This window comes from Coloeus monedula (genome assembly GCF_965178545.1).
Source record: "Coloeus monedula genome assembly, chromosome: 2".
Lineage (NCBI taxonomy): Eukaryota > Metazoa > Chordata > Aves > Passeriformes > Corvidae > Coloeus > Coloeus monedula.
Genome location: NC_138782.1, coordinates 22,940,871 through 22,953,025, shown reverse-complemented (window position 1 = coordinate 22,953,025; position 12,155 = coordinate 22,940,871). Strand labels below are relative to the sequence as shown.

The 12,155-nt window shown below is 36.4% G+C and overlaps 1 protein-coding gene across 1 annotated transcript in view; it reads left to right on the top strand.

Moving 5' to 3' along the window:
- SPATA17 (spermatogenesis associated 17) overlaps nt 1-11,775 on the top strand; it is a gene marked incomplete at its 3' end in the record, with an annotated part of 85,674 nt that extends 73,899 nt beyond the window's left edge. The window contains exon 10 of the mRNA XM_082276980.1: nt 11,695-11,775. Within this exon, the coding sequence (XP_082133106.1) occupies nt 11,695-11,775 (81 nt within the window). The remainder of the gene's footprint in view (nt 1-11,694) is intronic.
- Between the last annotated feature and the right edge of the window lie 380 nt (nt 11,776-12,155).

Here is a 12,155-nt window from a genome sequence, read left to right as displayed (position 1 = left end):
CTATATTATTTCTTCTCTTACAGTTTTTGTTGATCTCAGCATAATACTTTAGAGAAACTGAAAGGCATATCCACATAAGGAGTGTTCTTATGAGTAGCTGTATTGCCATGTGTTAGTGTTCTAGAATAAAAGGTATGGAATTATTCAGGACTAACCTTTGCACTTCAAATTCAGACTTCACTTCCATATAAATAACTTCACAAGCTTTGATGAGTTAATGTATAGTGGTAACCACACCTCAGGTAGAGGGGATAGATATAAAGACTGAAGCACACAGTACCAGTTTCACAACTCTATTGGTTTTGTTTCTCATAACGAGACTATTTGAGAAGGAATTTACATTTTGACTGCAATAATAGGAACTAATAACATTTCTGGCTTGTAGCTTTGAGACATGTCAGGATTTCTCACCTGTAGTCATGTGAAGGAATGGCAGCATATGTGGTAAGTGCTTATCATTGCCAACCAAACACCCTGCTCTTTTAAAGAATAACTTGTTAGGTATGAGAGTCTCAAACGCAGGGGGGGGAAAAGGAAAAAGAGAAACAATAAAACATTGCACATTAACAGACTTTGTACACTAATGCAAAGCTGCTTGATTGAGCAGTGTAGTGTCAGCCATGTCTTTCTTCTAATGCTAAAAGTAATGCACATAGACAGAGTGACAATCAGAGTACAGCCTCCCATCAGCTGTAATTAATCTTTTAGTTAACAGAGACTAGAAAAGCTTCTCATCAGCCTCTTCTGAAGTCTGAGGCACCCTGTTTTTTGATGTTTGCATTCTGAGTAAAATTGTCCCCACCAGTTCTAACAAATTGAAACACCAGGCTAATTATGGCAGCTAATGAAGTGTGTGGAATGGTCACAGCTTGTCGTGAAACTGTTCCTTCAGCTCAGATTAGAGTTTCATCAATCACTTTTTTAAACTGATCCAGAATTGCTTCTGCCCAGTGCTTGGCATTTTTAATGCTGTTTCTGTAATTGGTTTTTTCCCCAAAGCTTAGGCTATTTTTTGAAATATTACATTCTCAGGACAGGACTTACAAACTCCAGTTTATAAAAAAACATTTCATTATTGCCTCTATCAGCTGATCAAGTGCTAGAAAGCTAATAAAAGAAGCAGAAATATAAAATTTGATATATTGCTTTTAATCCAGCTAAAGGTAGCAATAAAGCATATACACATATATGTATAGTAATCATTATTACTGTGGGCTGGATGTACACTGCAATCTCATGAGACATGGTTTGTGGGCTGGATGGTTTAAATCCCACTGAAAGACCTAAATGAAATGAATGACTTCGTCTTAGTTTATTTCCTAGTGGATTGTGGTCTTCCATATATCACTCCAAGAGTTTGACATGATTTGTAGTTTTTGCAGATGCCCAAGCCTTTGGCAAAAGGAAGACCAAAATGTGTTGCTATTTAAAGAATTTCCACACTTCAGTTCAAATCTGAAGTCCTCAGAGAAGTATGGGAAACTTTACAGTATAACTTGTATTGCTACTACACTGTCAATGAATAAATTAGCATATAAAACATTGTAAAAATTCCCAGTTCCTCTTCATTTATAAGATATAATCATACTCAGCTATACATTGAAAGTTCTGTATAGACATTAAAGGCGTAGATGTTAAAGTCTCAGGCTAAATTCTTTCCTCAATGTGGCCAACAGAGTGTTATGAGTGTTGAATTTAGTTCAGAAGTTGTCCAACTGAAAAATGAAATAAACTTTTGCTTATGGACTACCATAGAATATTGCAGCACAAGTTGTTGCATTTAGTATATACATAACATGTATTCATATCAGAACCAATGCAGCATGGTTTTAGTTTTTGAATTAGTCAGCAATCTATTTTTAAAATTTGTGCTAGTACATGTAATCCATATAATTTTTCTGAACAGTGTTGAATCTGAAACAATGTTTGGCTATAAATACCAGCTGTTCTTTCCCCCAAAGCTTCTAATCAGCACGTTTGTCAGAGCTAACTTTGTGCCAATGCCAAAACAAATCTGTGGCACCTGAGTGAGTAATCACTGTAGCTGAAGCTATTCCTGAACTGTATCGAAGAACTGGCAGATTTACACAGAAGAAAAAGTGCCATTGAAAACATGACATATAAAGAAGATATGTTATCATGTATGAGTAAAGACAGAAAAAATAGCAACAGGTATTAGTCTAAAAGCTTTTGTTCCTTTTTTATTGATTATTGGGAACACTTGTAAATACTGGATGGGAGATGAGTAGTTTCTCTAGTGTTAGCCCCATCTGCAAAGTAAGCTGCCTGCAAAATGAGAAAATACTCCTGTTTGATCATTTTTGTCTCTTCTGAAGGTAGCATATATTTCTGGCAGAGGAAAGCTGGTTTTCTCTTTAGCTTTCATCAGTGCCAGGGCACATTGCTGACTCATGTTTAGCCAGTTGCCCACAAGGACCACCAGGTCCTCCTCTGCAGAGCTGCTGCCCAGCCCATCAGCCTCCAGCCTGCTTTGCTTCTGGGGCGAATCTTTGCCATTCCTCCAGCCTGTCTGCATCACTCTGAGTGATAGCCCCTGAGTGTCTCCATGGTACCCATTTCTTTGGTGTTCTCCAGGAACCTGAGCAGAGTGCCTTCCATCTCCACCTCCAGGTCTCGTAGGAAGATATTAAGATAGGCCCCAAGACAGCCTGTGAGGAAATATGTTAGTACCCAGGTTCCAGTTAGAGGAGAAGCCATTCATTGCTACCTTTTGAACGTGAGACTCCAGGCAGCTATTACATCTATTAGTCTGCACATCTAGACTATAATTTACCAACTTGGTTGAAAGGATTCTCTGGGAGATTGTGTTGAAAGCCTTGTTAAAGCTCAGCCAGACAGCAGCATCCACAGTTCTCCTTTGATCTATGTATCTAGTCATTTCATCACAAAAAGCAACCAGGTTAGAAAGTGTCATCCAGAACCATGTGAAACCAGATGAAATCTAACTGGAGTACTGGTTTTGCTGCATATCAGAAGCCAAATAAGATAAAAAATATTTTCACTTGAGGATTTAAACTCCGATTTTTTCCTCCTTAACTCCTGGTGGCAAGATTTTGGCAACTTAGAGAGAGTTGCAACTTGATCTTGGCAGGTTAAACATTTTCTGGCTTTAGTCTTGCAGGTTAAAAGTGGTTCTGAGCTTGTCTTGGCAGTGAGCACTTGGCACTGGCTTATTTTCAGCTGGAAAGAGAATGTGGTAGTTGAACAGATTAGACAATGAAGGGGCAGCTTACAAATGGCATAAGTCAGGATGTTTATCCCTAGGTGCAGTAGTTTCTCATGCAAGTCCTGTTGCTAGCAGAGTGTGTGTGATGGGTGGGACAAGAAGTTGGTTTAAAAATATGAGCACTGTGGTAAAAATATGTCCTTTATTTTTTTCATCAGATGCTTTTTAAGTCTGTGTTTTTCTGTACACAGGAATGCAGTGTTAGGCATAGTTCCACCTCAGATTTAATAACTTCTTTAAAGGGTTGTATATTTCTCATTAGAGCGTTTTCATTCTTGGCAATGTTATTTATACATCTTAAATAGATTAAGATGAACTCCTACTCCCCTCTTCAAAAATATTTTGTTAAAATACACTCTAAGAGGTAGGCATTTGCATGACAATAGCAAATAAACATCTCTTGGGATTCTGAATACTTACTGAACTATTTCAACTGCACATTTGTTTTTTAGCCCAGATTCAGTAAAGTTCAAGGGTATCCAAGTATGAAATAGCTTGCGGAGAAATTCACATTGGTTTTTTAATTTAATTTACTTGTAAAAAAAAGGCTACATAGTTGAAAAAATAGAGTATTATCTTTGGCAATTTTGGTTCATATACAGACATTCAGAATAGAATTTGGGTGATGTTTCATAACATTGCCTAAAGTATGGTACAGCATGCACTGTAACTTTGTGTGGCAAACTATACTTGTAATATTGATACCAACTCTGAACAGGTCTAAAAGTACCTGAAAAGTGTCTACATCAGGGTGACTTATTCTTCTTCAGTAGATTAGCTTTACACACATCAAGAAATTAATTAACTGAACAGTTATTTATAAGGGAGAATGTATTTCTTCCTAAAGCATTTCAAAGCTAGTCCATGTTTGAGAGGAAGGACCAGACAGTGCCTGGCTTGCAGATCATTAATAAATGGAATAAATGAATTAGAGGTTGCAGCTGGGAATTCCACCCTTCCTTCCCCTTGGGCAACAACAGTGACTGCAGGGTACTAAGTAAATGTAACAAATGCAAATTTGGACCACAAATCTTCATTGCTGGTTATATTACACATGACAAAAAGGACAGCCTAGTTTCAGATCCCAGGTTAATTTTACAGAGGTGACACTTACAGGAAAAAGTAATTTACTGGACCAAATCCTTGCCCTTTTTTTTCCCTTTGTCCTTCCTTGCACAAAACTTCCATCAAAGCCCAGAGATAATTTGCCTTTGCTTGTGAGAAAGGACAGTAAGGGTTGACACATTTGTAATCCTTAATGAACACAGCGATCACAGAATATCTTACTAGTTTAGGAATAGTTGTGCTTTCCTTGTGCAATGGCTCAAACTACTGCATTCTGAAGGGCAACATTATTTTCTGTCGTGTCATAGTTTCATTTGTGCAGCTATGAAATGGGATACACTTTTGTTCCTTTGTCCAAACTGCTACTAACCATGCAGGAGCTAAAATAGGCTCTTTTCAAGCCTAGAACACATCCTCTCCTATCTTGCACAGGTGATGACAAGAGGTTTTAGAGCTTGATTTTTGTCAGTTGTCTCCAACTATCTCCAAAACACAAAGTAGCACAATTTAGCTGCTGAACTATGAAAGGAAACTTCAGTGAGCACAGATTAGTAGCAGAACACTTCTCCAAATACTACAGAAAGGGAGGAATGGAGTTATAATTTCCATGTTAGGCTGTCCCAGGGGAGCACACATCGCTGTGCTGCTCATACTTGTCACATCACACAGAAAATATCTAAAACTATGTGATTATCAAGTCAGTGCTTTTTCAAACTCATAAGCCATCATAAGAAATCTTTCATAACTTCTAGCAAGCTCTGTTTGAGTTTGGCTTCCTCATTTTTAATTCATAAAAGATAAAACATGTAAGAGTCAGTGATAGTTATAAATATCCATGAAAAATTAAGTGTAAAAATAATGAAATGTTTGTTACATAAATTAAGTAACAATTAATGTTTTCTCTTTCTGTTTGGAAGATAGGATATTAAAATAGTGTTGTTAAATTTCCTACTGTGAACATAATTTCCTGATTCTTTTCTGCAACACATTATCATAATGTCAATAAAAGACTAAAACTAACAAATAGAAAGAAACTTGCCTGATGTATGCGTAACACAGAAGGTTATAAAGTTGTCTTTTATGATGGCTGTACAATATAATTTTATTTTAAGATCTAATAGCAAGTTGATTCAAAGGGTAAGACTTACAAAGTCATTAAAGCAAGTAGAAAATTGCCTTCTACCATAGTCACCCAGTCTTTTTAAATCAAAGAGTTTTATTGTTGGTGGTGATGTTTGCATTTGCAGGAGGTAATTGGGGAATGAGTTAGACATCACACTCAGAGTCCTCAAGCTTGTCAACAAGAACCATAAAATTCACTTGAAAAAAAGAAAAGTCAGTTTAGAAGGCAAATTGCAGAGAATAGAGGGAAACAGAATCATAATGTTTTGACCTCTGCTGTGTCTATCCACAATATGGAGAAGCTACTAAAATATCCTGTGCTTCCATGAAAACTTTATTGCTCCTACCAGAAAGAACAAAATGTAGAGGTTTTCAAATGGGTAGCAGTAGTAGACAGTTGAAGGAGGAGGTACATGTTGGTTCCTTCTCCTCCTCTGCATTCTGCTGGTCAGCTGAATAGAGAAAGGTGCAATTCTACCCCCTTCATCACAGCAGTGGTCCCTTGTCAGCTGTGGGGCAGGGAACTCTGATTAGACATGCTTTTCCCTGGAAGTCAATACCTCTGTGCTGACACAATGAGATCCAGTCCCTGAGGCATGATCCAGGCTTTTGTTATTATCTCTTATGGGCTGGTTGACCCAATTGGTTTACACATTAGCTTTTCAATTTTATAGCCTTAAGTCATGGAAGACCTCTTCCTAGGTTTTGGTTTTTTTCTCCACAGCAGAAAGTAAAATTGGCAGTCTGTGCCCACCAGCCACAAAAACAGAGTTATGCCAAACAACTGTGTCCTGAACTTTATGGCTAATTAGCTGTTGAAGCTGTGCCCAAGAAATAGGTTCTGTTGCCCATGGGAAGAAGTGTGAAGCCACTATTAATGTCCCAGCTCATATCTCTTAGTAAGTCTTATGAGCAGTGCTGCTTAAAGAGACTAAATGTACAACAGGGAATTAAAAATTATAGTACCCCTTTCACTGACTGAAATATTGTAAACTTGTTACACTGGGGCCAGGATTGGTGTCAATGTACTTTGTGTGAAAAGTGCAATAGAAGCATTAGTATTTGACAGCCCTGGTTGAAATAAGTGAAATTAATGGAGCTCTTTTCATATACGACAAGGCCATGGCACCCCTTTCATGCTGCTTACAGACAGAGAAAAGTCAATACTTTTTTATTACTTGATGCTGACCTACATTTTGCACTACAAGTGCCAGGCCCACTAATTGGTTTCAGTTGTGAGAAAAGTTTGCCCCAAAGAAACACTGGAGCAGATAAATCAATCTTTTTTAGGGTAGCTTAGTGGGTTTTGAGCACTTGAAATGACATTTGTGTTGTATTGACAGAATGGGTTGTTACACTCATTTTGTCATGTCAGAAGGCCCTGTACTAGTTGGAAGTATTGTTAACCAGTATTGATAAATTTGCTGAGAATAAAAGTTAGCTGGATCAACATTTTACTTGTCTAAAAGCTTGCTGTTTCTGGTTTGCTTCCTTGTTAGAGACTTCTGTGGCTATTAAAAGGTCAGGAGGCTTACTATGACAGCTCAATTTAAGACTCTAATTTCACTATTACAAGCATTAGGATCATAGGAAACACTTAAATGTGACCACTTAGTGTTAAACAGGTGGGGTTGTGGAGTATAGCTCTACAGTGACACTTGGCAGTACTGCCTGGTTTCCAAAGGAGTTGTGCATGTGGGATGTTTCCTGGCTTTGTGGGAAAGCTAGATTGCTCAGTGGCTTACCCTACACTAAGAACGTACCTGCTGCAGGGACATTTGTGCAGAATTTCCCACTGCATCCTCTAAAGTCTTGGTGTCCACCTGTGGGGTATTGGTTTCAGAGTATTGTTTCCTGGTTTTACTACTCAGTAGCATGAAGATAGAATTATGATTCCAGCAGCTGTGCTCATTTTTCAGCTATTTCTTCTGCCATTAATTCTTAACAGAATTTATGTTTAGAATGGGTGTTTTATATAGAGAAGAACAGAAGAGACCTAATTCACTACAGGAGCAACAGATACAATTCCAGCACTACAAAAGAATTTTTCTGAGGTCCAAACTTTTCATGGATTGTTGACCTTTCTCACCGCACATGGTGCCATGGTTGCCATAATGCATTTATACATTGTCTTTAGTGAAAAGGACTCACTGCTCTGAATATCTGCTGTTGATGGAATGCTTTACATTACAGAGAATACTTTTCATTATACGATCTATATTTGACACTTCTGCACATGTTGCAGAAGTGAAGTGTTGCAGAAGTCACCTATGAAGGAAATCTATATTCGCACAACCTAACACAACTTTAACCTCCATTTATGCAACCAAATCCCTGCTTATTCAGCAAACCCACATTTTGTCATTACAGAGAAAGAAAAGACTATGCTATACTATAAATCAGATAATGTGAGTTTATTGTATGCTTATTGTTCAAGTTTATCACATGCATAACAGCTTCATAATTATTATGGACTTCAGAGATTTGATATATGAAATTACCTGAAGTGTGTGTGCAGAAGCTGAGGATAAATGGTAATAATAGTGCTCTCTGCCTTACAATCTGTGAGTAGATATGCTACTGCTGTTTGTCTATTCTTGCTTTGGTCTGAGGCAGCTGACTTTCTACTTCATTACATTTCCAAGAAGATACTCAATTGTAATTCCTATCTCATTTTGAACTACATTTTTATATTACAGGATATTGTAGAGTACTCTCAAAATTGCTTGGAGAGAAACACTGTTAGTACAAATTTGTTTCTAGAATATCACAGAAGGCATTTTCAAAGGCCTCCAAACCAATATGAAGGTCTACAAGGTCTTGTTCATTTGCCAGCGTTTGTACGTGATCTGTATTTATGTAAGTCTGCATAGTCAGATGAAAAATGTCTTTGGAATTTGCTTTAATAACATTCCAAATATAGACTATGTAACCATTTGGCAAGTCTAATCTATGACATCAGAGTGCTGATTGAGACAAATCTTTGGTGGCTTTATGCCACCTTTTTTGACTCCATTGTTTCGAGCTGATGAGCTCACAAGCTCAAGTAGTCAAATGTATTGAAAGGGTCCATAGGTTTTGTTAAGCTCTGTCAGTTGAACTTGAGTCACTTAAAATTTACTAGAGTGAAAGGAGTCAAAGCTGGACAAGTTTAAAAAGGAAGCATTACAAACAACTTTGGGAATTTAAAAGTAGGTACTGAGAATTACAGGTCTCCGATGCTGAGAATTATATGACATGATTTAAGAATGCATTGTGGAAAAATTCCATAAAGCTCAGCTCCATGCTCCCGTGATCCTGAGAGTGCAAAACTATAGGGTCAAGCTCACCAATATGTGTGAATTCATACTGGTAAGCCTATTCATTCCAGCTACCAACAGTGAGGAACTGATGGTGAAACTAATTTTGAAGAAGCCAGTTTTTCTCCACTCACAACCTATGTTCTTCAAAAGGATTATTTACATAACTTCGTAACTTCTATGCCACGTAGCATATAGCTTAAATTCAATATGATTCCTATCAGAATCAATGAGCAGTGCATTGCTGGGATTCCCTGCATGTTTTGAGTTGTTGTTTCACCATCGCATTAGATGGACGTGAGAACCTGGCTTCCAATTCCTTTCCCTTTATGCTGCTACAATGGTACAGTAACACAGACTCTCTTCAGTTCTGTGAGGTAGATCTTGCAAGGCCAGGTGGTGTTTTCAGGCCTTACTTTATCTCTCTGTCGAAATCTGGTTAAAATCTTTATCTTCAAATACAGAAACAACAGAAACAATATATTTTTCCTAAAAACATATTTATATTTTATATTAATTCTAGCATAACATTTATCTAGTATACATTCTTAACTTCTTTGATTAATGCAACTCTAAAGTCAGCATGCTTTTATTTATCCATCAGACTCTGTAATGTTTCTTAAATGTGGTCAAACATAACTGCTGTCGTCATAATCAGAGCCAGTTGTTTAAATGCTCAGTTGTGAGCATCTAGTGGAATAGTTTTAAATAACAAGATAAACAGTACAGCTGCCAAACCAAAGTAATCTTACACTGCGGGGGCGTGTGGCACAGAAAATTTCCTCTTTGTCATTTTGATTTGAGTTTGAAGCTGGACCTGGGCTTAGTTCCAGCTCAAAAACACTGTTCACTTCAAAGGCTCCTAAATCGTCCCAAGGAGGTAATTTTGGCAGCCAATTGTTTTTGTTTGGCCAGGAATCCTAATAGCAAAAGCCGTCTGCTCCAGCAAATGAAGATCTCTATAATGCTCAGCCTTCCCATTCCTGATTTTATCCTGATATGGGGGGTGCACAGGTTTCACTGGTTTCCCTGTCTCACCCAACGTTCACCACTTGTTAAACTGTTCACGATTTGTTAAGCTCTACGTAACTGTCCTGTGCGTTAATTAATAAGAGACTTCATATGTTAAAAATAATGGATATCGTGTTCTGCTCTGAATTACTGCTTAATCCTAAATTATTGCTGGATTATCTGCTTGCTTTCTCAGCAACTAAAGCTGGTTTGTTGATTTTTCCATTCCCATGAACAGAATTAGTCTGGTTAATTTACTGAATTAAATATAACTAGCTTCACTTTAGAAGAAAACCATTTGCAGTTGTGTTGGAGATACTATAATATTTATTATAATAATTATATGGACAACTTTTCCTGCAGTAAGAAGGTGCTTGTGATGTTGAACAGACACTGAAAATTAGAATATTGTGCCATGCTTAAAGTTTAATATGAAAATAAGCAAGTAGGCTGTTTCTGTTGAATAAGAAATTGGCCAGTCAAAGGCATAGAGAAAGATTAAGAAGTAAATCTTGTGAATCATTTAAGAATGGAATAATACTCACTTTCACACCACACACAGATTATTTAATTTTGAGTGTATATCTGCCTTGCTATTTTAAGATTTATGCACCAGAATTTTGGAGGAATCATGTTAACAAATTTAATTATGAGATGTAAGAAATGATATGGTTCCATTTTGGCAACGTGCAATGCAGATGAAACGCAGGTGGGACCAGTCAGTGTTTGCATGATGTTTACTAGAATTCAGAGGTGCTCTGTTTGTAGAGATGCAGCTGAACTGTTGTTTGTGAAGCAGCTAAATCCAAATTGTCCAGGGAGTGATAATTCTGTTTCATGTCATTAAAAAAAAAAAAAAGTTTTTATTCTCTTTTTAAGAGAAAATGAAGCCTTTCAAATTGGGAAATGAGTTGAAAAGATAAAACTTCACTTTCATTCACTCATGGCCTCAGACATCCCATGAAGATGTTTCAATTTCATCCACTTCTGCAGAGCTGGCAATAGAAAACAGTACAAAGTATTCAGAGCGACTTCTTAAAAATGAACCATCAAATCCTAAAAAGCTGAGAGTTCATCTGTGGCATGTCACTTTCTAAAAGTAAAAACCATTTTAATGTAAACCAAGTGTCTTCTATTGTTATACTATCCTCAGTATTTCAGGTTCAGAGAAAATAATTTTATTAGGAGTGCTGTAATACCTTGATCCTAAATACCATGGACTTGCTAATCATTTACCAGGAGTATTTATTAGTAAGTAGACAAATAAAATATAGTTTACAACACTTAGTTTGTTTTACTTTCTCGTTTGTTGGCTGAATTGACATTGTACTCTTAAGGTATAGTTTAATTTGTGTTTCCCTTATTCAATTTAGATTTTTAAGCATTTGCATTTAAAAAATTAAATGTAATAAGTAAGAACTTTTCCTGGGAAAAACACATGTTCAGGGATCACCCTGCTTCTCCTAATCAATTTGTTGCCACTAATATTTACGTAATATATATTAATTTTTTTTTACCATTTCTTTTGGAGCTGGTTTAGTATCCATATTTCAAAGTTAAGCAAGGTAGAAAAGTTAAAATATAGCAGGGCTGTTGTGCTTTCCTTAACCTGCCTGGTTGCCAGGGAGGAGAATAAACTTTTGTTTACCATGATTTGCCAAAGACTCTAAAATCTAGTTTCTAGAGCAGGGAATTTCTGCAGTTCTTATAGTGGTTGAGAGTTTAAAATACATATTTTCTTGCAATTGAAACAATGCTTGTGCTCCTCTTCAAGGTAATATTCATATAATGTAAAAATGTATATTTAATATTCACTGTTTTGCATAATTTACATTCTATCTTACATAATGAAATGTAACTAGAAGACAATATTTAGAACTCTGAAATACCGTAAAAAAAAGGCAAACCCATTTAAGCCTAACATCATTTTTTTGTCTCTCTTCTCTCTAGGACTTTGAAACACTGTTTTCATCGATTGCTCTCTTTGAAAAGTTTGGAAAAACTTACTCCAGCACTGGGCAAATAGTGTAGTTGTCCTGGAAACTACAAACTATAGGACACATGAAAAGTAGTCAATAAATGTATTTCAGCAAATACACAGCAGCATGTTGACTGAATATCCCATAAAATACACCTTTTGTGATTTGTACTGTGTCTGAAGTAATGTTAAGTGATTTTGCTTGATATTTAGGCAATATGGCTTCCAAGATTTATCAAAAAATATTTATTTTTTAAAAAAATTTATCTTAAGAAAATTATTTCTGCTATATTTTATTTAGTATTAACAACTTAGGATACAAAACCAGAGTCATCAAATAAAATACTCAGAGTCACATTTCTTTATTACACATTTGTAAGTGAGGTTAACTCTAAAAAAGAAAAAAAGTTTAGAAATTTATATCTTTTTTTTT